The sequence below is a fragment of the Chelmon rostratus genome, chromosome 19 (genome assembly GCF_017976325.1).
Source record: "Chelmon rostratus isolate fCheRos1 chromosome 19, fCheRos1.pri, whole genome shotgun sequence".
Classification (NCBI taxonomy): domain Eukaryota; kingdom Metazoa; phylum Chordata; class Actinopteri; order Chaetodontiformes; family Chaetodontidae; genus Chelmon; species Chelmon rostratus.
Genome location: NC_055676.1, coordinates 9,650,396 through 9,678,280, shown reverse-complemented (window position 1 = coordinate 9,678,280; position 27,885 = coordinate 9,650,396). Strand labels below are relative to the sequence as shown.

General features: G+C 42.1%; 1 protein-coding gene across 2 annotated transcripts; it reads left to right on the top strand.

Moving 5' to 3' along the window:
* Positions 1 to 80: 80 nt before the first annotated feature.
* ulk1b (unc-51 like autophagy activating kinase 1) lies at positions 81 to 27,392 on the top strand. 2 transcript variants are annotated; one of them, XM_041960050.1, is made up of 27 exons: positions 81 to 720; positions 1,928 to 2,020; positions 2,453 to 2,494; positions 7,663 to 7,695; positions 8,844 to 8,880; positions 10,280 to 10,453; positions 12,454 to 12,527; positions 12,843 to 12,944; positions 13,835 to 13,893; positions 14,556 to 14,638; positions 14,936 to 14,986; positions 15,393 to 15,484; positions 15,661 to 15,826; positions 16,067 to 16,118; positions 17,259 to 17,345; positions 17,841 to 17,984; positions 18,088 to 18,236; positions 19,055 to 19,311; positions 19,490 to 19,695; positions 19,970 to 20,091; positions 20,469 to 20,594; positions 21,128 to 21,312; positions 21,679 to 21,881; positions 22,419 to 22,537; positions 22,664 to 22,821; positions 23,734 to 23,869; positions 24,136 to 27,392. In XM_041960050.1, exons 1-27 carry the CDS (start codon positions 631 to 633, stop codon positions 24,189 to 24,191), a joined length of 3,096 nt encoding a protein of 1,031 aa, XP_041815984.1. In that variant the 5' UTR covers positions 81 to 630; the 3' UTR covers positions 24,192 to 27,392. The 2 variants fall into 2 exon arrangements, with proteins under 2 accessions (XP_041815984.1, XP_041815982.1); XM_041960048.1 differs by having other exon boundaries at positions 16,064 to 16,118.
* The last annotated feature ends 493 nt before the right edge of the window (positions 27,393 to 27,885 follow it).

The following is a 27,885-nucleotide window of genomic DNA, read 5'->3' as shown; positions in this document are numbered from 1 at the left end:
CCGCTGAGGATCCTGGTCCTCTGACGTCAAGCCTACAGCTGTGGTTGCGCTGCGCATGCGCTCTGCGGCACAGGCAGGACGCTGGCTGCTTTGTTGGGACCACCGATGCTGTGACTTTCGGCGACTCGTCCAGAAGAGATAACAGGAGGTATTCACAGTCTGTGCTGGTTAGTAGACACTGTAAACTTCTTTCTAAGTTCACAGCCAGCGCTTTTATCGCTGCGTGGACGCTTCAGACGACAGAAGCTAGGCTCTCCTGTATATAAACAAAACGCAGCGAGCTGCTGTTTAAGGTGGCCCATCAGAGATAGCCGCAGCTACACCGAGGCTCCTCCGAATCCCGGTTTGATAAGTTAGCTAAGTTCGTGACGGCCGCGCTGTCAGCCATGGAAATCAGCACACAGCTTCGTTAGGAGTTCAGCTCCAAGACGTGCGCTGGGAACATGAGAGAGGAGGACAGTTTGTTGTCAGGAAGGCAGCCCATGGCAAGTGGAAGAGGGGGCGAACATCCCTGCTGCTGCCCCTACTTGACAGAGGAGAAAGGAGCACTTGCTTTCGAGAAGGGTGTCCTGGGGTCTCTTGGTCGTTTGTCCGCGTCCAAGTGGTGAAAAATCAAGACTTTGGCACAAAATGGAGACGGTGGGGAAATTTGAGTTCAGTCGGAAGGACCTGATAGGACATGGCGCATTCGCTGTCGTCTTCAAAGGCAGACATCGAGAGGTGAGTATCGTCCTAGTCCACCATTAGCATTGCTTTTTGGTAAATAAATGCTGTTGCTAATATTGACGAAACGAGTCGTCGCTCGATTGGTTTGGTTGTATTTTACGGCGTGAATCGCCTTTTTATTGGCCATCTGGTGTGTTTGTTTTCATTGTACGGCCTTAAGAGGCCTGGGAGCGCCTACAGCAGGCATGTCCAAACTATTCCATAAAGGGCCGTGTGGCTGCAGGTTTTCGTTCCAACCAAGGAGGAGCACACCAGCTTAATTAGCTGAGCTCAGTCTTCAGCTGATAACTCAGTGATCCCTTGATGTTGATTGGCTGGCCTGGTGTGCTCCTCCTTGGTTGGAACGAAAACCTGCAGCCACACGGCCCTTTATGGAATAGTTTGGACATGCCTGGCCTACAGGATGTTCCTTAAAATAACAGGCAGCTAATGGATAAAATGCTGAAATACTTCTCAAGAACTTGCGACCCCTTACGTTAGCGCATGGGCACTCACTCTATGAGGGTGTTCGTGTTTCGGCAGGTTCGTAATGCAGATGATGATCCATGAACGTGGCCAGTTTGTATGCAAAGCAGCAGAGATAATTGTTTGCATTGGAAAGCTGCACACTGAGGCCATTAATGAACGTGGTGAAACATCTCTACACCTGCAGACAGACAGAGACTATACATTATAACGACTTAAAAGTAATTTGATTTTATCACATATGCTTAGACAAATACAACGCATAGGGGGGAATGTAGGCCTGTAGCATCTTTGTTGTTTCATTATTAAATTGCCACACAGATACATTGCATCCTCAATAGGGGATACTGGCATCTAATAGCACACATCACTTTGCATGTATAAGTCAATCCATTTCAATAAGCTGCCTCAGAAAATGCACTGACGAGGAAATAGCATTGAGTTTCAGGAAATATGATATAATAGAGGCTTTCTCTTTACGAAACCACTATAGTAACCAGACCTCTTGGCTGATTAGTGTCAGCAGATCATCAGCAATCAGTTCCAAATTCCATTAAGAAACCCATCTAACCAAGAGTATGAAAGAGTTTAACCTATAGATCATCTTTGTTGTGCCATTGACAAATGGAAATCTGCTGTAGGCACTGATGCCTTTACTGTGGTGTCGACAGACATACTGCAATGCATTTGTTTCATCCACCAAAGTGATGATTTCACATGCGACGTTTCTCTCTAGAAACATGACTGGGAGGTGGCAGTAAAGTGCATAAACAAGAAGAACCTGGCCAAATCCCAGACACTGCTGGGGAAAGAGATCAAAATACTCAAGGTGAGTCACAAGCTCACAGATAGCACTCTTTTGCAAGAGTTCACTGATTTGCAGTTATTAGGTTAGTGTATGTACTTAAACACTATAAGGGATAGTAAGAATGGTAACCTGGGCAAAAAGAACACTTTCAGTTTCTCCAATCAGATGTATAATGTTGGTATTCATAAGGTTTAGAAACTATTTATTGTATCATTTGGCTGCTGTTGTGGCAATACAACATTTTGTGAGAGGTGTGAGCGATGATTATCTCAACACGATCATCTTTTCAACATGGGGGTGTCATAGTGAAAGTAGATATGCTTAAGTTTCCTGCACACTGCGGAAGGCCTTAATTGAACTTTACAAGTCAAACTAGACATCTCTTTAAAGTTAAGAATGTAAATTATAAAGTATATACCATCCTAGTAATGTATTTCTCTGTCATCCCTGCAGGAACTGAAGAACGACAACATTGTTGCATTACTGGACTTTCAGGTATGTAATAACGCACTCATAAATGCCATGTTGATTATGTCAGGAACAGGCTGACAGCGCAGTGTCAATGCTTGTGTTTGCATACATTATTATCACACCTCTTATTGTCCCAGTTTTCTCATCAGTCTGTGCTCTCAAAGTAGAGCAGATGGGTTGTTGTCTGTTCACCATGACCCACTTCTTTCTAATGCAGCTTGAACAGTTTTGCTTTGCCTGCTTGTTAAATGAGGCTTTGCTACATCTGTTTGTTCTGAAAACTGTTTCCTTTTCATCTCGTTCAGGCGCGTTTTCCGCTGCTTGTCCATGTACGGCAAATCCTCATGAGGCAAATATTTCTGCCTTTGTGTCCCGTTGAGCTTGGCCACCGTCCCCCGTGTTCACGTAGGGATGTAGTCTATGTCAGCGGATTATCTGCGGATCGGGTGGGCTGGGTCATAACAATTAGCATTCTGATTAATAGAGGATGGGTTGCAGGTGGGTGAGATAATACATCCTTAATGAGAGATGCATTTCTGCACAAGGCGCAGCAGCATAACTTCAATGATTATTTAAATTTGGGGACATGCCGACAGGACCGGTCAGGATCTAATGTAAATAAATGATTTGTGTTCTTCTTTTCATTCAGAGGGTCACACACACAGTCCAGGTTCATACAGGGAAATGGTTTGAAGTAAAGCAGCTGTCCTTCTGATAAATATTGAGCTCCCTCAGAGCTGCATCAAAAAACTTAATTAGGTTAATTAGGTTAGGTCAAGTTTACAACTACAGTTTTTAGTTTTGCTGCTTAAATGTCATGATATTTGCTGCAGTGATATTACTGCGCACATGGAAAGCATTAAGGTTAAAGAAAACACTCATGCATCAATACAACACACAATAAAGAAATCACTTGGAACTTCCATTGCTCGATATAATTTAAAAGGCAACATAGCCTACAGCAGAGGTGGGGAACCATTTCAGTTTTTATAACATCCTTTGAGGGTCATTCTACATTATTGAACACACATATCACGCTAACCTCTACGATGGCTGGAGCTGCCTCTCTTTAGTGAGGCGCCTGATGTCAGATGGTGATGATGCTACTCGCAGCTAGTTTTCCAGGTTTGGGTCGGTCAGTCGAGCAGAACTGAGTCTTTGCAGGAGTCCGTTTTATAAGAGCTGCTCACAGTAGCAGGTTGTTGCTTTGCAGCTCGATTATGTCATGTTGTAGGTTGTCAGGCACATCAGCTGCAGCGAATACGTTCCGTTCCTTTTGTTTACTTTTCATGTCCTGAAACCTCTCACCAAACGCCTGAAGGAGTTGTCACACTCAGCTGCATATTCAGATGTCACAGCAGCTTTTGTTCTTGCAGAGTAGGAGAACGCAGTGTTTCCTCTTTCCATTTGCACTTGCCACAGCTTATATTTAACATTTGAAAGCAGAGAGCTGAGAAGCTTTCTGGAGCTCGAGGTGCAGCTCTGAGAGGTGCTTGCTAATGTCCACCATGAAGACCTAACCATACACAAAGTTGCTATCACAGATTTTCCATACCATGAATTATTCTAGACAACTGACACTTTGGTAAAATTTTACTTTGTCTGGTGCTAGCAGCTCCACCTTGCCCTACAGGGACCGGTAGAGGTGGAGTGAAATGTCCATGTGCATCTGGGTCTCCTGATTGGAGAAAAGTATTTGTTAGGGTGGGTGGCGGCTGGATGATTTATGCATACATGCAGATTCAGATGATATCAGAACCAGTCCGGGCATCACTCTACAGTCACATGAGCTGTTCCTGCTGATCTCCTTGATGAAGGTGAAGGAGTGGTGTCTTAACTTTCCACTTGCCACGAATATTTCTGCTGTTCCCACACAACTGCAGACATAAATACCAGTTTTAACCTCTTAGCTGAGCGCCACACTAGTGTGTCACATTGTAAGGTGATTAGTAAGAATCCACTCTCACAGCGAGGTTCTCACCTGTAGCCTAGTAACCAGTCTGTGGCAACACGTGCCAGAGGGTTTAGACCAGGCATGTCAAACTGATTCCATAAAGGGCCGTGTGGCTGCAGGTTTTCGTTCCAACCAAGGAGGAGCACACCAGGCTGGAATTAATTAATCAGCTGATCTCAGTCTTCAGCTGATAACTGAGTGAACCCTTGATTTTGATTAGTTGGCCCTGTGTGCTCCTCCTGGTTGGAACAAAAACCTGCAGCCACATGGCCCTTTATGAAATGACTTTGACATGCCTGGTTTAGACAGTATTACCCCCTGCCCCAACACAAGTACATATCGCATCTCACCAGGTGTTTCTTCTGTGTTTTTGGTCCATGACTAACACGCCACCATCTGGTTAAAAAATCCCTCTAATGCATAGAATGTGCTAGTTGGTGAATTGAATACCGAGCAAGGAAAATGTAAGCATTACAGGAATGCTAACATACATGCTGTTGTGTTGCTGTGTCTTATCATAGATTGACAAAAGTGTTTCTGGTCGCTCAATGTTTTGCTACATTGCTGAGCTAATTATTATTTTTTTTATCCCATATGAAGTCTCATAGTTGAAAACAGCATATTATGTGTGGATGAGAGCAAGCTTCATTACCAGACCCTGAGATTTGTTTTGTTGATACAAGCTGACCTTTCATCCTCTGCGCTTATCTTTTTCTGGTCAGAGGGCTTAGTCATCATGCAAAGAAGGTTCCCCAAAAAAAGTCATGACCAGGGATGCAGACATTCACATGCTGAGCACTGCTAGCTGCTCAAACACTCCAGCACAGTCTCCAGATTGTATGGATGGCAAATAGGGATTTACTTTACTTTTACAGTAGAGCGTTTGCAGCCTGTTATAATGCGCCTGCTCGTGCAGAACTCAGGCACTTTCTTATCTTTTTTCTGACTCACAGTGGCACCTCTCTCTGGGCATCTAAGATAGTCTGAGCTGGGCTCTAAGATTACAGGTTTGTTGTTGCACAGCAGCAGGCAGTGTACATGTTCTGAGCAGGGGGTCCTACCACCCAGCTATCTAATTGGGTCAGGAGGAAGCTGAAACCAAGCCAAACATTGGACACCAGGAGATGCATTTGCTTTGATTTTCACATTTTACCTGATTGTGTTATCCAAGTTGGTTTGAGAATAATCGGCTTGTTCTAGGTTGTCCTGGAGTTAAAGGCGAACTGTAGTGTGACAGTCACAGCAACAAAAGATTTCCGCAATGCCACTTTCTATTCCCTAACAGGCTTTGAGTAAGAGCAAATAGCAGAAAAGTTGATGAATGATGATAATCTATTAATCTTTTAAGTCATGTTTCAAGCAAAAATACCAGAACCCCTCTTGTTCTAGCTTCTCAAATGTGAGAGTTTGCTGCTTTTCTCTGTTTTATATCATAGTAAATCGAACACATTTAACTATTCATAGAACAAAGAATTAATGGAGAAAATAATGGGCAGATTAAACACTTGGGAATGTAATTGTTAGTTGTAGCCCTGACGTAACATTTTATTACACACATTTACACACCGTTTAACTCTTGTGAAACAGGCAATAGTTGCCACTATAAAAGTGACCTGATGTTCTCAGCACAACACAGATTCCAGAGCAGTTGGAACGTGGTGTAACTGTAATTAAAAACAGAATGCAATCAATTTTTAAGCACACTGTGTTTAAATATGTCGACAGCTGTTTTATGAAGTCTTTCTGAGTCCATGTAGTGACATCTTTTATCTAATCATGGGTTCACAAAGTGGTGAACCTCGCTTGTGAATGACTGAGCCTTTCCAGGATGCTCCTTTCATACCAAATCATGATACTATCACCTGTTACCAATCAACCTGTTTACCTGTGGAATGATCCAAACAGGTGTTTTTGGAGCGTTCCACAACTTTGCCAGTCTTTAGTTGCTCCTGTCCCAACTTGTTTGAAATGTTTTGCTGCATCAAATTCAGAATAAACATATATTTACAAATCAATGAAGCTGATGAGGTGAAACATTAAGTCTTTGTACTGTTTTCAATTGAGCTTATGTCAAAAAAGGATTAGCAGATGGTCACATTCGATTTTATTTAAGTTTTACACAGCGTCCCAACTTTTTTCAAATCAGCCTTGTATTTTATAGCAAGCCACAGCACTATAAATGTGTCAGTCACGATAAATGTTCAGCGAAGCACCAAACTTTTCATCAGACAGAAGTGTGGTGCTGCAATATTGTTCGATAAATGCGGCAGAGGGACAGCCTGTGGAAACCAGATGGTTTGTTGGATGGTTGCTTGCTCGCTGTCCACCTTCAATAAAGCCAAAGACAACCACTTTCAAAAGGCCTGACTCAGCTGAACTGTAGAAAACAGTCTGGCCTCTGACTGGTGGATTCAACAAGATACTGAGACGAGGTCAGAGTGAAAGACTGCAGTCATCTGTTGCCGTGAGATAAGAGGGCTTTTTCAAGCGGGCTGCGCTATGTTTTCTTTTTCAAACTCGTGCTCCAGACAGGTTGTCTGAGAGAGAGAGGACAGCACAGGAAAGTAGATAACAGGCATTAGAAGAACTACTAGAGCGCCCCCAAATGTGCACTATTAAAACGTATCCAAGTTGTTAGCAAATTAATAGCTATTTAGTGTTTGTTGGTGTTGCTGTGGGAGCTCATGAGTTAAAACAGTTGACTCCATCTCACTTGCTCTTGTTTGAACGATTGTTTTGATCGTGCTGTTGACAGCTGAGCCAACCATCCGACTCCCTGATTGTTTCTGGCTCAGTATTAATGTAGCAGAGTGGAGGGTTTTCATCATTTCTCACTGATGCCAGGCATGCTTTTACTTTTGAATTTTCTGTTATTCAAATGCAGCACAGAACAGGCCATATTTCTTCCAGCGGTGCAGGAGTCTGGCATAGATCCACTTTTACAAAATTAGCATTTTTATGCAGCCTACTACTGTGCAAAGCTTTGATATTTGTTGACATCTCCATCTCACTTGTGTTCTTTTTCTCTCTTTTTCTGTAATTCTTTCATAAAAACAGCTCTTTGTCTCAGCAGTCAATCCTTAATTGCTGTGACCCTTCAGGCTGTCGTATATACGTTTCCAATCCAAATCACCCGATTTAGTTTGCTTGAATGTGATCAATGGGCACCAATTCCACCTGTTCCTTCCTGCGTGTGTCACTGTTTGTTTACCTCCGCTCTTATCTCTTCTCTCTTTAGGAAACTGCCAGCTCAGTGTACCTGGTAATGGAGGTAAGCTTGCTGTGATGTTTGGCTTTGTTTGCTCAGCACTGTATTGTCTCAGCTCTTGCAGGCAGCTCTGACAGGGCCTGGGCTATAATTAGCTGTGTCCTCAGGCATCAAAGGGGGGCAAATGGACGCCAGTCAGCATCCAAATGCTGCTAGCCTTTCACTGTGGCTTGATACCGTTTATCTGATGAAGAGCCACAGGTCTGACTAGAATCGCCTGTTGTGCTTCCTGTTCTGGAAACACACTTGGCCATTTCAGTATTTTTAAATGCATATGCCACTGTTTATATTCATTTCCCTTAGCCTGGTTGTTCTTCTGATGGGTGTTGTAAAGATACAAGCAGTGTTGTGCAAGCAAGCCAAGTAATGTTGTCACGATACCAGACTTTTTAGACTTTGATACAGTATTAGTGATAAAAAAAACATTCTTGATACCCCTTCTGATACCACGGCAGAAAAAAAGTCCAAAACACACAAAGTAGGATAATTTTCTCCCGTTATTCATTCACAACCTGCACACAGTGCTGGTACAGAAAAAGTCACTGAACACAACGCAACTTGTGGATCTGGAGTTTGGAGTTTCTTTCCTGTTGTTTCACTTGTGCAGCCCTGGGTTGAAAATCTGATTGTAGGTCTGTGTTTGAGGTTTGTTACTTTCGAGATTATCGAATGCATGATGATTAACGAAGATGATATTGTTTTAAACACATGGTGTCGAAAAAGGTGAGTATTGAAGCGACAATACTTTCAACCATCTTCCAGCCAAGCAGAAAAGCTTACTCAGACACAACTTCATAAACATTAGTATGCCAAAACATTCACAGTTTGTACATTTTCACGATACCGATGGAACCGGTAGTTGCTGGTTAATAACAGCATTGCAGGAGCAGAACACTGACTTGTTCCATTTGTCGTTACCTTCATTATTTCATGCTCATCTCTGCGTCACAGTAAAGGAAATGACTTATGAGGCAGCCTTTCAGAGCGTCGCCTCATCCTTTCCTCGGTTTCCTTTGCTTTCTAGTCACCTCAGAGATGTGGCGATGTCAGCCTCTGATTCAAATCACAGTCCTCCATGTTTCCTAATGTGATTCTTTTTCATCTCTCCCTCTCTCTCCCTCTCCCTTCCTGTCTCTCTTTTATAATCCCAGTACTGTAATGGGGGCGACCTTGCTGACTACCTACACTGTAAGTACAACAGGACCAATTTACAATGAACTCACACTGTCCAACAGGGGAATAATCTTTCATTTCTAGATTGAAAATGCTACAAACAACCAATGAAGGCATTTATAAACACGAAACCAACCCTCAGAAAGTTATCTTCGGACAGGAACTGCTAGTTGAGACATCAAAAAAGTAAAAGAGGAAGAGTAATTTTTCTGTTGGATCTGCTGAGAAGAATAAAAGCCTGCAAATGAAAGGGAGCAACTTAACAGTAACATTTACGCCTCAAGGCATCCATTCAGGTCACAGCTGTGTTTTTATAGGCTTCCTGTATGACCGCATGAAGTAGCCTTTTATCTGGCCCCTGAAGACGGAGACAGATTTGGTGCTTCATGAACTTTGGAGGACCTAAGGCTTAAAATAGACTTTGACACACAGCCTAATAAACCCACAGAGAAACTTTCCTGCTGTCTCCTTTTGTCTTTACTCATCATATGTGACACACGCAGTGTTCCACCTCTTGCAAATACGCTTTTGAGTCAACAGTGTAGGCAGAGGGCAGGGTCTCTGCAGATAAATAAACTGCCACACACTCCTAGTGGCTCACAAAGGATGTTTGAGAGAGATTACTTTTGAGTGAGTCCATACATTGTTTATTTAGGAAAATCCTGCAGATTATCCCTTCTAAACAAAGTGTGTCCAGGTTTGCCAGATCTCATGAATTGCAGGGCTCTCAGTAGCCAGCTCACTACCAGTGTGGGCAGGGTGGGAAATAAGACGTTAGCCGCTAGTCTTGTGCAGACAAATTATAGCTGTAGCTGCTAACTTTGTCTGTCAGGTACCCAGAGTCTAAATAGACGTCCTGTTCCAATAATAGCCTCTGCCTGCGTGGTTAAAAAAAAGTTTCACAAGTTGGTTGGGATCCGCTGCCCGCCGTGGTTCATGAACAAAACTTTTTTCCTGGCCCAAGCCGAGCCTGAGTCAGCTTCAAAAAAAATCAGTTGGGATGGAGGTGGAGCCAGGGAGAAACTCTAGACAAGGGAGAGAATCTCACATAAAACCGCACTGTCCCACTGTGAGACGAGGGAGATGATTGGAGGGAAGGAAGGGACAGGGAGCAGGGGGTGGCAGTGGGCTGATGTGAGACAACATAAAAAAAATAATACAGCTTGCAGATATTTTTAGAGTTTAAATGAGAGGGTCTGCTTGATGTAACATGATGTGTAAGAAAAACTAGTTTGATCTGCAAAGACTTTGGAGTATTTGAAATGGGGGTCATGCAGTTCCTATCAGTCTACTACACCCCCACCTTGTGTCCAACGCCAGTAGTTAATATCACGTGCACTGTACACCTCAGCACACCTAGCATATCAGAGTTAACTTGTAGTTAATTGACCTTTTATTTATTGTTGCTCCGCAGCCAAAGGCACGCTGAGTGAGGACACTATTCGGGTTTTCCTACAGCAGATTGCAGGAGCCATGAGGGTCCTACAGACCAAAGGCATAATCCACAGGGACCTCAAACCCCAGAACATTCTTCTCTCCTACCCACCAGGACGCAAGTCGCACTCTAACAACACCTGCATCAAGATCGGTAGGTTTAGCGCTGCGGGAGACCTTTCATCATCAGTTTTCTGTTGCCGCCTGTAAACAAAGTGGGCTTGACCTACAACGGGCAGTTTTCATAGGGTTAGCATGAGTAGCGCTGGTCTACCCCTGTAGTATCTATTGATATGGGCAAACAACTACAGGGAGACAGTCAAAATGAGAAGAGCAAAAATATTTAAACATTTCACACACGAGACCACAGCTTGTGGGCATGCATTGGGATTTAATAGAAAAGTACCAGGACCCTCCTAAAGGAGCAAAAAACGATCTCATGCATCTCATGAAGTGGCACATGGAAGTCTCTACACTGTGCTCAAGCTCTTCACAGACACTTTTACTGCAGCAGGACCTGATAATGATTTCCTCGAGGTAGTTTACCAGACTAGAATTGTACGGCTAAACTTGTTAGAGGAAATTGGTTTGATTTTATAGAGAATTTCACCTTTTCCCTCAGCAGTGTCGGTCGTCTTCCTCTAATAAAACACTGTTTTTCTTGTCTTTTTAAAAATTATTATATTTTTAAACACCCAACAGCGTTATAGACAGTGACAAACAAAACATAATAACGCACATAAGCAAGGGAATGAATACAACAAATAAATAATATATACACTTGCATGATATAACATACTGTATTTGTTGTGCCTGCTGAGAAAAAGCACAGAAAAAGAAAATAATTTCTATTTGCATAACATTTGCATGCCCTTGTACACACACTTAAACATTCATATACATACATACACTCATACATATGTATGTTATGCTTTTATACTCTATATGCACTGTGCTCAGTGTAAGAAATTGACATGATGAAGGATACACACATTCAAGATGCACAAGGTAACAAATACAATTACTAATTCATTTGAAGAGTATGAATAATAATATGAAACACTGCTGAAAAGAATACAAAGAATGAGCTCTTCACAAATACATGATGTATGTGTCTCAGCAGTTTTGAGTTTGACCCAAAAAGTGATGTTGGTGTAACAAGTATTTGCCATAATGAGCGTCATGACCAAGTCCAAAGAGCGAGTGTGTGTTGTTCTGCTAATCCTTAAGCCTATTAATTCTCGTTGCTCTGGAGGTCTGCTCTGAGGGCCTGTGTCAGTCCCAGACACTGCAGAATGTTATTAGCCTCATGACTCCGGGAAAGCACTGAATCTAAAGCATCTAACCCGTAGTGGCACAGGCAGAAGTTCAAAATGACTTTGTTGATGTGTTAAATAGGCTTTGTGCTTGATGTATCATCGTTCAGTGATATAAATGAGTAATGAGTAGAGTCAGCCAAATATCATGACTGATCAATACTCTTTCTGGCCGTGCTTATAATTCTCATAAATGGAACTTGCTTGCTTTGGGTAGCAGCAATTGTTTTGATTATTTTTATGATCTATGTGCTCCACTGTAGCAGAATCAGTGACATCCTTTAAACCACTTCTAAGAACTAGTACTAATGCTGCCACCACACCTCATTTCTAACATGTCTTATCTGTATTGTTATTATTATTGTTCTTATCTTCATGTTGGGTATTTTGTTCCTTATTTTGTCTTATTTTAAGTGTCTGATTGTACTTGCCTCAGTCCTGAAATATTTGAATCCTGTTTCAACCATGTAAAGTACCTTGTATGTTTGTTTTTGAAAAGTGCTATGTAACTAAAGTTAATTATAATTATTATTAGTAGTATTATAGTATTACAATGTATATGTTTTAGAAATAGACCGCTCAGTTGAGAACCAGTGACAGACAAACAGGATTTTTTGCATCCGTCTGCAGTTTGTCTGTGGGACATGCTTTTCTATTTTTCTCAGATTTCATGACTTTGTGATTGTTCTCAGGATCTGCACATTCTCTGCATGGATATAATCCATAAAAGAAATATTACCTGCACCCTCTTCCAGCACCGAATGCTAACTCGTCCTCTTATGGGTTCTCTTGATCTTTATGCCTCCCGCCTTCCCTCCCTCACCTTCTCCCTCCGCAGCGGACTTTGGCTTTGCCAGGTACCTTCAGAACAACATGATGGCAGCAACGCTCTGTGGGTCCCCTATGTACATGGTAAGCACTTTTTATGGGTTTTTACTGCAGAGATATGAGGGAGCACAATTGCCTGCACACTCAAATGTTTTAGCTGGTTGTTAAACCGAAGCTTATTCAAATTTGATGACTAATTTTCACTGAAAGCAGAAGTTAATAGTCCATTCTGAGCAGAGAACGTTTCTTCATCGTCATCTCGCTGCCAGTTCTTTTAATTTTGCAGTCTTAGCTGAATACAGTCTCTAAAACGAATCAGAATGAGTAAAAGTAACTCACAATTTGTTCATCAGAGAGTTCTGCCAAAGTGTCGGGATCTCACTATTTTTTCCTCACTAGGCTCCTGAGGTCATTATGTCCCAAAATTATGATGCCAAGGCTGACCTGTGGAGCATAGGAACCATCGTGTTTCAGTGCCTGACTGGGAAGGCTCCTTTTCAGGTAAACACTCCATTCACAGGTTGTATGCTGATTGATGAGGGCTACAGTGTAGCATGCTTGTTTTTTTGTGACCTGCATGGCAAATAGTAACTGTCATTGAGGGATGGACCGGCAGCTACTTTCTCTCTGCAGCCACATCACTGCAGTGCTTCCTCTCCCCTTGGTTCCTCATCCCTCTCTTAACTTCTTACACCACACTCCACAATCGATAGGCTTCAGGCTAAAGATAAATGTAAATGCTCTCTATCTGTAGCCTTTATTCCAGTGAAATCGCATTTTTGTAATGGCTGTATCTGTGACATTATTTTGGAGACTGGCTGCTCGTCTGTAATGGTCTTCACACGAAATCTGTTTTGCCAAATTAAGAGTATGTGAGTGGCATGTGCAGAAGTATGTTTGTTCGAGATAATGAAATTGAAGCGAATGTGTTAATGTGTCCAAAGTGATGGAAAACACATGTTATAAAATGCAGTGACGTGAAGCGTTGCTGAATGCTCCTTTAACATGTTTTCATCCTTGTTCAGAAGCCGCAGCTCGGTCTGTTTGTTTGAAAGTATTCAGTCAGGCGGTGTCCCCTCACCAGTCATGTGGAAGATGAGCTTGAACCCAGCAATTTGCCTCAGCTGACTCGGATGATGCTGTGAAAGATGAAACACATAACTTCTTAAAAACCGCCTTACCTAAATTAGTCCTGCAGCATTTCTGAAAGCGGCCCAGTAGCTTCACTCGTCACCTCATTGAGAGGCATTTTAAAATGTGGTTTTGTGTCTTCACCCGATCATTAGCGGTGCCTGGCTCGAGCCTCAGCAGCATGTTGTGCCATCACTCTGCATGCATTTACAGACATTTACACGTTTTCAACTATCTCTCTGACATTTTGTCACCTTTAGGCGAGCAGTCCCCAGGACCTCCGGCTCTTCTATGAAAAGAACAAGACTCTCAGCCCCAAGTAAGGAGCTACAGGGAGATAACAGCATGTGTATTTTTCATGTGATCAACAGGGTTAATGATCTTTTTTTTTCCTACACTTGTTTCATAGACTTGGATGAGAAACTTAATTGTGATACATCATCAGGAAAAAATATACCAATAAAAAGTGGAGGCTCTGACTCTGAAAATGTCTTTGTGTTGCAACAGCGTTGTTAAAATCTGATATTCAGATCAGTCACCAAAAGAAGTCTTCTGCAGAGATGCTGCCAATTACAGACATGCCAGCTGAACAGCAGTCACTATACAACATTGTTAGAGATGACAAGCCCCGAACAAATCCCCATATAACCTCATCTTTTACAGCACAGTGTCTGTACATTTTTTCAATTTCAGTTCCTCAAAGCTGCCTAATGAAAGCCTCACCAAAGGTCCTGTTTTCAGGAATGTTTACAAACACGCTAACTGTGAAAGACGGCATATGTTTCGAAAAGGTTACCATTCATTTCATTTTCTGTAGGGAATCCAGATTTCTTTTGTTTCCACTGAAAACCGACAGAGTGAACCAGTGCGTATCTAACAAGCTGTATACGTAGTAAAGGTTTTCTCTTGTATTATTTTAGCCTCAATGAGGTTATTTCTCCGCACAGCAGCACACACTGACCGTGGTGTTCTTGCTTGCAGCATCCCCAGAGAGACTTCAAGCCATTTGAGGCACCTGCTGCTCGGTCTGCTGCAGCGCAACCACAAGGACCGCATGGACTTCGGTTAGTGAGCATCAGGCAGAGTAAAATGAATCAAACAGTTGGCTATATGGTGTTGATGCTGACCTACGCTGATAACATACTGATGCAGCATTTTAAACATACTTATGCAGTCACAAACAACAGATGTAACAAATATTCCTGTGAACGTGTTTGTGGCCGAAACACAAAGGAATAAGACCCACACAGAAAACTGTGCAGCTCATCATATTTGTGTCTCGTACTGTTGCATCGATTCTTAATCTAGGAAATGTTTGCTTCACCTCCTCCACCTAATTATATTCCCTCTTGTGTCACTAGATGAGTTTTTTGGTCATCCTTTCCTGGAGGCTAGCTCATCCATGAAAAAGAGTAAGTAGTAATAAACAATACGCTTCTTAATAGAGCTTGGCTGGGTAATTAGTTGTGCAGAAGATGGTTCTGTATTGTGCACTTTCAAGTATATCAAAGTGTCCTATGTCGCATACTATAAGTAAATAAACATAATGCATTTGCAAAACTTCACATCTCCTCCAAAATAAGTTGTAATCCTCAAAATAATGGAATAATTTGACCGAATTTTCCATGCAGCAGTAGAGCCAGCCACACATACACACACACATGTAAGCATAATACAAAACTAGTATTTCTTAGTTAAGACATGATAGGTGCCCTGTGGAGTTTGCTTGCTAATAAACAAAGTTTCTGTTTACATTCGTTTTTTCTCGCCAAACCACATCCTTGACTTGCCTAACGAATGTTTTGCATTTTCTTACAGCGACTCCGACTGTGTCCATGACCTGCTTCCCAAGCTCTGCATCAGCGAGCTCGTGTAGCAGCTCCTCCACCTCTCACCTCGCCTCACCACCGGTTTGTGGTTATTATTCCTGCATTATTTCTCTCTGTGTGTCTGAGTAATGAGGCTGCGGTTTTTAAACTCAAGTCAGCACCTATTCGGCCCTCCCTCATAGCTTGCTCTTTTCATCATTTCTTTCGTGCTTCCTTTCTTAGCTTATCTTCTGCTATCCATCTCCCTGTCTCTGCAGCAGTCTCTTGCTGAGGTTCAGCATTTGCGTGCCAAAGCTCTGGCCTCCCCTACCCAGGAGGCCGCTGGCTTTCTCCTCAAGGACTCCTCTGGTGGGGGCATCAGCAGCAAGAACTCCTCTTCCTGTGACACAGATGACTTTGTCATGGTGCCCGCTCACTTCACCAGTAAGAAAAGTTTTTTTTTTCATGTGATCACTGCCTTAATGTCAAATGCAGCTCTGCAAAGCCATAGATTAGCTTTTACGTGGCATTTATAAGCCCACTTCAAGTCTATCTAGACACCTATTCTCTGTTGGCTGTTTTTTCAGTCTCTGTTCTTGATGTTTTTTATTCATGTTATAGAATGTGAAATACTTGGGCAAATGCCCTTTTCACTTGTGGCTGATTTTGCTGTTCTTCCAGCAGGTGAGCTGACATGTGAGAGTAAAGTGCTGCCAGACAGCCTGATGAACAGCGGGTAAGAAGCAAGCTTATGCTGGCTTTGAATTTACAAGTAGTTTTTTTTTTTTTTTTTAGTTTTGACTTTTAGATTTTTCAGTGTAACAGGAGTATGTAGCTATATGTACATACACGATTGTTGGAGAACTGGAATGACCATGATGTTTACATGTTTTGATTTTGGAATCAACTTGAGAACTGTCACTACCACAAAATTATATTAGAACATTCCATGCTGAACCAGGACATTCCATTCCAGAGCATTCTATTGTAGGAGGTTCTATTCTGGAACATAAGAGAAAAAGATCATTGTAGTGTAGAACACTGCATGCATTTCACTCCAGAACATTCTATTGCACAGTTCCAACATAAGATTACGTTCTACATTCTGAATTGGGAGACTGCATTTCAGAAAATTCAATTTTAGAATGTTCTATTTTGGAATAGAATACACATTCTATTAAAACAACAGTCGTTCTCTCACGAGAACTTTCCAGTCTAGGGATATAGGTTTCATACGAGCTGAATACCTTGATTAAATTGCATTTGATCTACAGCAATATTTGCATCATGTTCTTTACAACACTAAACTGCATGTGAAATACAATAGGGATTCGTTTGCATTAACACATTTTTATTAAAGTAAGTTATTACATGAACAGGACAGAGGTACAGGGTTTCAGGTTAATATGTATGTTTATTTCTGAGAAATGGATGACAGGAAAGCACGTTATCTTATCCACTCTTTATATATATATATATGTTATGTGCATACTGTCATTGTTTATTTGTGTTTTCGCTGCAGGCTGAATTTCCCCCAGTAGGACAATTAAGTACTGAACTAAATTGACAAACAGTAAAAATAAAAGGCAGCAAGTGTCATTAAAGCAGTCAATCAGAAAACTGAGATTAAAGTAACAGTTAGTGTGCTTGTAAATTCAATTTTAAGAAGCAGCTATTGGCTATTCATAGATTGCCGTCACGAGTATCATGCCAGTGCAGTGTAGCTGTGTGACGGTGTTAGGGAATACACCTGATTAAGGAGAGTAAGGTGATGATCCGTAATTGAACTGACAGTAAAAGTGAGAACATAATGCTTTCATCCATCAAAAACAGTCCTGATGACGTGTCTCCTATGTCCCTTCTCCTGTTTTATCAGCTCTCTTCTGGCTTCTGCTGGTCTGTGTAGCCAAGCCAAAACACCACCACACTCACCTTCCTACAGCGGGTCTCCAAGTCCTGTCAGGTAACAGCACAAAGCTGAGTGTTTGCTTGTGGTGAAAGAGGTTGCTGTGTACATACGGCACTGTAACACATAGAAATGGTTGATTGTAGAAGAAGCAGTGAAACCAAAGTACCTGGTGGAGTAGATTTTTATAATTATTTAATTTATTTAAGATGGACACGGGTACAGCTCAAACATAAATGTCACTATGCTTGATTATAGCTTCAAGCTGTAATCATTTGCAGGTCAGATTAATGAACAACGACAAACAGTACAGAGCAAAAACAGCATACAAAGTTTTATATAAAAAAAACAAGACAGCAGATTCAATTACTTGATATTTCTATAATTAAACATAGCCTTTAATTAACCTCATTTCATGTTAATTGTGTATGCTAAAATGTGTGCTTTTACATTACAAACACTGCAAGTTTAGCAGGATTGTCAGGAACTGTGTGTCCACACACTGACTCTGTTTCCCTCGGCACTTTGTGTTCTTCTCCCTGTCGTTGGCAGGCCCAGTGAGTTCCCGGGAGGTAACTATGGTGGTAACTATGGAAACCATGGTCAGTCATTGCCTATCCCGGTCCCCACTCAGCTCCAGAACTACCAGCGCATGGAGCAGAACCTCCATTCTGCTAAACAGGATGGCTCACCACGGTCTGTATCCACAAACGCACACATAACACAAGTCCCAGCTGTCGCAAATATAAATTTTGCATTTATACTTTACCACAATGACTCGTGAACTTTGTATTGTTAGGCTGTCGACACCAGTGCGCCGCTGCAGCAGTGGAAGCTTGCTGGGCTTTGCTCGGACCGGGCCTTCACCGCCCTACGGCCAGGGAGCCATCACCACCAATCGCCGGCTTTCCCTGGGGGGTGCCAGACCCTTCCAGCTCTCCCCACAAGGTAGCTCAGAGGCTGGTCTTTGCTTTGTGAACTACTTACACAGATGCAGATTACAGCTTTCTCTATACAGGATCCACGCCTTGAATGAAAAGATGATGTAGCAGGATCAGTGTACTGTAGCTAACTGTTTTTTGGCTTTATTGTAGTGCAATAATAGTGTGATATGTGTAGTTCACAAAGTGGTGAAAATCACTCCATTCTTGCTTGTTAATGACTGAGCCTTTCAAGGATGCCAGTCATGATACTATCACCTGTTTCCAAGGAACCTGTTTACCTGTGGAATGTTCTAAACAGGTGATTTTGTGTACGTTTTACACAGCATCGCAACTTTTTTGAATTGGGGTTGAAGAGCAAATAGTCAATATATTTGTCAACAGAAAAGAGCAATTAATCATCTAATAATGTAATTATTAGGTGCAGCCCTAGAGAGACATTTGCCTTGTTCGAAGTGGTGCCTGAGAATTCAACTGAAGACAAACAAGGAAATAAGATTGTGGTTAGCATTTGCTAATGTCTCTTTCAGTCATTCTGGTCAGCAGTTTTCAAAGTTAATGGTTGACAAATGAGCCAGACTTCTATATGCACACTCTCCTTCTCACCAGCAGTTGCTCTCTACTCCCCTGTGTCTCATGCTGGCACAGTCCCTTAGCTGTCTGGACGTGCACGCCAGCAGGGCAGCGGGGGAGTTGAGCAGCAGGCAGGACTTGTCCGTGTCTGCTGTCTGTTGGTAGATGTGTTGTCTTGTCTGACATTTCATTTGGCCATGCCACCTGCTGTCAAAAAAGCAGAAATATTCTGTCCATCTGACGTCCCCCCAGCTCCTCAGCACGCTGAGCACCGGCCGACTTCTCATCAACACCCACAGACAGGACTGGGCACACGGCTCCACAGTGCCCCCTGTTTGTTGGAGTGTGCCAGTGGCGGTGGCAGGCAAAAGATCAGGAAGCAGCACTCAGACCCGGTGGTGGCCCCCTCGACAGGCCTGATGACTGTGCGCCCGCTGCACTCCTCCCCCAGACTCAGTGAGCTGATGCAGCGAAGCCCCCTCCCCACCATCCTGGGCTCTCCCTCCAGGGTGAGTCAGTTGTTTGTGTGTGTGTGTGTGTGTGTGTGTGTGTGTGTGTGTGTGTGTGTGTGTGTGTGTGTGTTTGTGTGTGTGTGTGTGTGTGTGTGTGTGTGTGTGTGTGCGCGCATGTGTGTTCTCTTGAGATACATAGAACAAGAGAAAAAACCTCCGGTACCTCTCTCCTCAGGCCATCCCTCCATTTGAATTCCCCAAGCCTCCCAGCTCTCCGAACCTTATGACCTTCCTGACACAACAGGGTTTGGTCATCGGCCCCCCGTGCAGCAGGACTGCCCCAGGAGAGCCCAGAGACCCAGGACAACAAGCACCTACACAGGCTACCCAACCTGCCCACTGCATCCACAGACTGAGTGATGAAACCAAGGGCTTTGAAAGGTTAGACTGTTGTTGTTGCTGTTGTTTGCTATGTGTTATGTTTGCCGTGCTGATGCTGTATATCCAGGAAGGATTGTTTTCCGACAGATACAGGATAGACAGGAGTGCTTGTGCAATGGTTGAGGTTTAAAACAAACTAGCTTCGAGTTGGAGAGTTGCATTGCTGGGTTTATTTATTAAATGAACCAGTAAAAATGTATGTGACACAATGCACTCTGCCTAATTCATGTCACTTTCTCTCTTTCTTTCTGTGTTTCCTGTCTCTTGGGTGCAGGTCTCAGAGTGCCGGTCGTCTGTCTGACATGCTGCTGATGGCTGCGTTTGGACCAGGCGGACTTGTGGGTGACCGAGGCAGCACAGAGAACCTCACCTCTGAAAAAGCCATAGACATAACAGGTAGGCAGGTTTGTGGATTGACATTGACGAGTGTCTTTGAAGGGATTTCAGTGTATCTATGTGGTTCAATCCAGCGTGTAGTCTGATTCACCAGATGTAGACTGTGGGTATAAGCTCGCCATAGGCTGCAAATTTCAGCAATCAGACCCAATATCAATGTTATGTCATTGACATAACAATGAATTACCGCAACAATTCATTTTAGAATAACAACAGTTTCTAATATTTAGAATATAAAGTAATAAATTGCTATTTCAGCTGATTCTTTTAATTCATTCACAGTCTTACAGTTTCTGGTGTTTACTGTAAAATGAAAATATACACAGCTTATCTTCACCTCCTTCCCCTACTGTCAACCGTTGCTCTTTTCCCTCTAGTGCCCCCTGCTGGTGGGGGAGGCCTTGCACCTGGCTCCAACAGCCCAGTACAGGTGGTTTTCACTGTGGGCTCTCCTCCCAGTGGGAGCACCCCACCTCATATCTCCAGACAGAGGAAATACTCAGGTAGCACACGCACATCCTAACACATCTAAATACAAGTTATTTGTCTCCACGTCCCTTCTGCAGCAAGGGGTAGTCAAATTCTACAAACCCACATTAGTATGATGCTCTGCACATTGTACAGCATATACAACTGGGAGGCTACTTTCACTTTCCATGAAACTTAATGAAATGTCATGTAGGTAAGCATGAAAGGTTGATTTTCTACTGGCCAAGATTGAAATGAAGGTCAACTGTGACGAGGTGTCGTTACATTTAGTGAGTCATAACCCAGATGATTTCCTGAACGAGCAATTTTCCAATTGGTAATTGGCACTTTGAGGTTTTATGAAAAGACAAATTTATGTAACTCCTGGTGGATGTTGATCATTAACTGGAAAGTGGTTAGCAAAAAGTGTGAATGCCAAAAACAAGCAGCATAGTTGGTACATTTTGTTATTTGTTTTACAGCAATGAAAATGCTTGATGAAGAAAATATGTATTAAATATATGAAATATTGGATCTTTTTTGTCCTCTCCTTTTCTGACTCCCGCAGGCTCGTTCACTTCAGTCAGCCCCGCAGGCTCCTTCACAAGCCGCTACCCACAGACAGGCACCTATCTGGATGGCTTTGAGGCTCCTTCTAGTCCTCGCTACAGTTTCACTGATCCTATCACAGCCAACATGGGCGGTCCTGTAACCTTCGAGGCTCCCGAGCTGCCTGAGGAGACGCTGATGGAGGTCAGACGCAGGTTTTATGCACAGCTCTGGAAAGTAGTGAGTAGGGGAAAAGTAGTGTCTTCTATTTATGTATGCAGCAATGATTCCTTTTGTTGTGTACATCAATCTGGAGTTCATTGTCACAAAATCTCGAAATGTAGAATCCCTCCAGAGAGCGTGGAGTGTGAGAAAAATAGGAAAGGCGAGCGTAGTGTAGTTGAAGAGTCTTTAGTTTGAGTCATCATGACAAAATAGCCTGAGGTGGAGTCTGAGAGCAGAATGAATGACCTGTGTTCTGTTGATGCGGACTGAATGCGAAATCGCCTTCTGATGTCCCCCGTTTAAAGTTCTATCCCTAAACCTCCTCCTGTCTCTGTCGGAGTGCAGCAGGAGCATACAGACACTGTGCAAAGCCTGCGCTTCACGTTGGATTTTGCCCGCTGTCTGATGGAGGTGGCTGGAGCGCGTGGGGCCGCGGTGATGGGGGAGCTGGGGGAGCTGGGGGAGCTGGGGGAATCTTCTCATCCCTCCGTCTTTCAGCAGCAGAGCCTGGTAGCAGATCAGATAAGCTCACTAAGCCGAGAGTGGAGGTAAGGTCATATCAGCTATGGCTGTGAGGTTTTGTTCATGGCAATGATGCTGTTTTTTTTTTTTTTTTAATTGGATGCATTAGCCAAAATACCTGCCAAGCCCGACTTTATTGTTGTAGTTAGCAGATTTGTCGAGCCTACTCAGGAGTATTGACTGAAATATGTCAACATTTCTGCTGCTTGGTGTAACAAAAGCATGAATGCATTTTTGCAAAAGAGCAAGCAAAGACATGCTGACATAAATACAATAAAAAATAAAGAAAGCGGGTCGTAGAGAAAAATGAGGATGCGATGTGGGGCCGTCCTGACTGTGGCATTAGGGAAAACAAACTGCAGATGAGTTTGATAATGTGGAGCTTGGTGTTTAATGGGAAAAAAAACTTTCTCAACTTTGCTGTACACATCTATCATACAGATATTTCACAAACTTTTATAATTGAATGCCAGCATTGTTTTGTTTGCATTCATGTTTCATTTGTCAGTTTATAATTGAGTTTTAAGTACTCTCTGTGTGTGTGTGTGTGATTCCCTTCTCAGTCATGCAGAACAGCTGGTTCTCTACCTTAAGACTGCAGAGCTCTTGTCCACTTCCTTACACACAGCCATGGAGCGAGTCAAACAGGGCAAACTCTACCCATCTGCTACGGTCAAACAAGGTATGAGCCATTTTATTTTGTAAGGTAGAAGATGTTTATATTAGAGCTAAACTAAAAACAGTTTTCATCGTAACAGAATGGTAGCATATTAAAATATATTCTTTCAAATGATCTGTCAACATACAGTAGTGAAGAGGCTGAATGAGCTGTACAAGTCCAGTGTGGCGTCCTGTCGCTCACTCAGCACCCGTCTCGAGCGCTTCTTCTCCAGGAAGCACCGTCTAATGGACCAAATCACCTCCATCACAGCTGAGCGGCTGCTGTTCAGCCACACTGTGCAGATGGTAAGCCAGAGGAAAAGTTAGACAGTGGGGAAACAGAGAAGGACATGAGGGTTACTAACTAGCAGGCCACAGTGTAATCACTCAGATACACAGATTATTAGCCTTGGCGTTCCCTTCCTACCTCTCTTCACTTTCTTTCTAAACTTAGGCTACATGCATTTGCTCCAAAATTATGGCTTTTTGGCCACAGGCAGTGTTGATAAGGCTGCTTTTAAAGTGTAGTGGGTTAAAGATTACTATTAACTCTCTTAAATAATATGTAGTGCAACTATTTTAATGATCTCATCAAAGCAATGTAACATATTACATTTGATTCGTTTTACTGATTACATTTCTAACAAATGTTGTAAACTGGGACATAAAGCTGAAAAGTCCAAAAACCATCAGTTTAAACCATTCGGCGTAAACCTCACCACAATACTGAGCACTGATTATGCATGATTCAAATTCAAACAAGACAGCCAATCAAAGGCTCAGAGTTTGACCGCATACTGCCCAATGAATGCAGCCTGTATAGATGTAGAGAGAGCTCCTTGTAAGCCATCACACCCTTGATGGTGTTGCAGATTTGTATCAATGGTCGTAGAAGACATTCCTTTATGGTGACAAGATGCAATGCAACAGAATGAGTGTTATATTCTACACAGAAGCATTTTATTGAACAGAACACTGTATTTGGATGTATTCACAAACATTAGTAACTGTAATTTAATGCCATGTTTTTTCTCAGTAACTATAATGGATTACAATGAGATTTATATTCGCTCAGGAAAGAGTTTCACATAAAGCAAGGAAAACAAAAGTCAGTAAATGATAGTGTTCTCATTTTTTCATCGCATGTCCCAGCAGCGTTATATTGATATTTTAATTTAAGACTAATTGATTAACTTCAGCATGCGGGTGTCATCTCAGGTTCAGGCTGCTGCACTGGACGAGATGTTCCACCAAGGGGAAGCATCAGCCCTGCGCTACCATAAAGCTCTGCTGCTGATGGAGGGCTTGTCTCTGCTGCTCACCGAACAGGACGATATCGTCAGCGTTAGCAAATGTAAGCATGCCTGTCGGCTCATCTCACAGAAAGAAGGGATCTCTCCAGTCTGTGCCAACACCTATTATTGTGCATGTTCCATCTGTTAGAATGAATATTTCCACCAGGGCAGGTAGGCAGTTAATCACAGAGCTAATGAACATAGATAAAACAGAACTAACCCGTGTGTCCGTAGCATCTGGTTAAGATAATACAACATGGCCATGACTTGTAACGCCGACCCACCCACCGTCTTCTTTTCCTTTGTCTTTCCTTTGTGTCTGCAGGTAAGGAGTGCATTGAACGCCGCCTTACAGCTTTGCAGTCAGGACTCTGTGTTTGAGAGTCCTCCGCTGCTTCTTGGAGTGTGGATATGATGTCAGTCATTTGCACCCTGCACATTACCAAGGAACTACATCTGCACCCACATCTCATGGTTTTCACTTAGACATGCTTTCGTTTTCACAAGAAAACCACAAGGCTTCAGTTTTCACTGAACCTCCGGGGTGTGGGCTCTCTGAATGGCTTGCCGTTCATCTCGAGGTTTGGACAGTGGCGGTGACTTCCCCAACACCAAACTTGTGTTGGACATGAAGCACTTGTGCCGTGAAAGAATGTCTGCGCTCTCGTCTGTTTGAAAGGACTTTGCTCCTGGCATCGGAAATGGTGTTTTTTGCCAGGAAGAAGCTTCCCTTCACTAGGTGTAACACATGCAGGAGCGATTATTGCCAAGTAGTCACATACCCACATACAGTACTTATCCAAACATAAACAAATTTTTTTTTTTTTTTTTTTTTTTTTTTGTGGAGGGGGCTGCAAATACGCTACAATATGCTACAAATTTGCAATAGGCAACTCTATAGACTAAGTGCTATATTTTACCAAGTCGCTGGAGGGAAAGTGCAGTATCTGCTGTACAACTACGTACAATGAGGATGTGTGCTGATGAAGACCGGGTATGGCCAAGTATCATACTCTTCAAATGTGTGTTTGTCCTAAACCTTTTCCTGGGTTTATTTCTCCTGGTTTAATCTAATTTTAACTTGCTTGCTGAAGGAAGGTATAAATAGCAACGCTTCCGTTGTTAGCTGGTAGCAGATTCAAGCACTATTACACAGTTGTTGCCAAAATGACTTTTTTGCTAGGTTGTACTTTAGAGTCACTGTAGGTACCTATGCTGGTTAGGACACGTTACTGATCCTATGTTTGCGTCTTGTCAAAAACCACATCCCATCATTGAAACAATGATGTAAGAGGGATTTTTGTTTTTCAAATGTTGGCGGGTATTAAAGCAGCAGGCAGAAAAGGGGTCCAGAAAACACTCACTATCCCACTGCTACATGTAACATATAGCTTTTAATTAAGGGGGAGTGAAAATGGTCTGATAGCATCCCTGATCACAATCACCTTAAAGATGCTGCAATAACCTGGGATGTATTCTTCAGGTGTACATAAGCTTAGATGCTGCTGTTGCTGGTAGTTTCTTCACACAATTCCATGTTCTGTCTGTTTGTACGTTATCAATCAATCATGTCAGAGTTTGGCAAGTATAATCGAATTTTGAATGTCGGGCTGACAGGAGAGGAATAGTGCTAATATTAGCCAAGTGTTAGGCAATTTGGATTTAGACTTATCCCGGGGCTAATGTCTGAATGTTTTGCACTGTTGAAGTACTGTAGAGAATGATATTGAGTGGAGCATGCTAAACATGTTCACTCTTTGTAGATACCTAGACAGATTTGCTGATTTAGAGATTTCTTTTTCCATACTTTTATTGCAGTTTTAGTTGTATTATAGTTGCTGTTGAAAGGTAAACGTATGTTAGGTGTGAGAATGTTGACACAGAGATGGTATAAGCTATGAAACCATAGGAAGATTTCTGGAAAAAAGGAAAAGAAAAATCGCTTTACACTGAAAACCTGCATCGGTTGTGTTGTGTTCTATTTCAGATTAGTCAGTGTGTGAAGATTGTGTTTAATTTTGAAAAGTGTAACGTTGATTTGGAGTGCTAGTTGATAAGTGTATTTTATCTGAAATATTTATGTATTGTTGATATTGACCTTAGCCATATGTTTCAACAGGATACCTTTACTCCCCTAAATTGTGAGCCAATTGGAAAGGTCAACCTCGACTTTGGTTGCTTTCAGAGAGATGTTTGTGTGCATGCATGTGTATGTGGGGTGATGTTTGGTTTGGACAGTGGATTTGCTTTGTACAGAACTAGTGACATTGCTCTGTAACAAGATGTGAAAGATTTGATTTGATTCCAGTTGACTAGCGTGGATATAGTAAGATCCTACTTAAACATATGAAACTGAAACATCCCCTGAAACCAAGGGTTCCTCTGGTGTAACCCACTACCAGGCCCAGTACTACTTTCTTTTCCCTGAGGTGTATTTTCGTCTGCCTTTTTAAGTTAATTAAGATGATGACAAAGTGCATATTTTAGAATGCGTTGCTGATGTATGGTAAGGGCTGAAGATGGTTTATGCTGATATTATGAAGCCAATATAGTAGCACTGTCAGCGGAGCAGAATGGAGGAAAGGTTCTTCTCAGTGAAGATTCTCTAAACATACATGTGTATTTGCTTTGTGGCCTTTTTGTTTGTAGCGTGTCTCTAAGGTTTGTTTGAGCGTACGCTTCTAATATCAACTCATCCACAGGTTTTCTGACTCTTACACATGCTGCTCTGTTGACATCTTACCTTTAAAAAAAAAACAAAAAAAACGATGCATGTGTCACTTTTTATTGTTCCCCACAATCATTGCTACCAGACATCCTAATGATGATTATCTTCGGTCAGAGTCAAAAGCACCATAAAGATCATTTGTGCAGGAGCTGAAATAATTGAAGAGAATGGTGGTGGCACAGCAGGTTCGTGTAGGAAGTGTGGAGACGGTACAGGCACAAATCCACTCTGCTGAAGTGTCCTTTAGTGAGATACTGACTCTTTATCATCTCCAGAGCTACTGTTCAAAGCATCACACACAGCAAAGACAGAAATGTGTAACCTTCATGAAGATTCTGCTATGTGAACTCCCATAATAGATCTGTCATTGATTTACTTTTCTTTTTTTATGTGTGATAAGGACATACCTGAATGTTTTCATTTTGTGTTTTCACTTTACTAATTCTATATTACCTGTAAATAGTGTAAATTAAGTTATTGTTGTTATTGTGTATATGATGCTGCAGGCATGGAGAGAACAGTACCATACCACCTATACATTTCCAAAGAATTGGCCTTCTGCTGATCTTCCATATTGTCTCTTACTGTTGCAAAAGCATTTTAATGTTGTCATATCCATGACAGACACACTATCTCAGTGTCCCTGTGTGTGATGTAACCTTTACTGTTTGAGAGTTGCAACATGAATAAAGTGAAAGGAAAGGTAATTTGTGTTCAGGTGATGTGAGTTTCCTCTGCTGTCATGTCCCTGTGGTTATGAAGATTCAAGTTTTACTTGAAGAGAAGCTTGTGTTAGTGACAAATGTTACAATTCTATACACCTGAACCTGCACCCAGTTGATCAATAAACCTCACCACGCTCATCTTGGCCTTACTAATCATAATTGTTTTCCGTCATTAGTCCCCATAGCTGTATGATGTTGTACAAGGGATCTTGAAAAGGCAAGTAGAGTTACAGTCTGTGCTGACCCATTAAACCTGCTGCTAAGACCAATTAAACTGGATATCAGGGACTTTAAGTCTATTTAAAGGAACATAGTAGTGTTTAAACATTTCACAAGTCAAGCAACATTACAGCTTGTCATTATCCAAAATATATTGTTCTGTTTCAGATTATTTTAACACATCCTCTCATTCCATGAAGTCACCGCTTTTCATTAGTTTAATTTCCTTCATTAAATGGCATTACACAATATATAGTGATGCATATTGATGAATATTTTTGTTGCCTCGATTACTGTATCTTCCTCCTTTGTGCTGTTCTTTTTAATTTTATTTCAACTACATTTTTTTCTTAAGAAACATTGTTCTTTAAAACTTTGAAACAAATAATTTGCAGGCGGACCA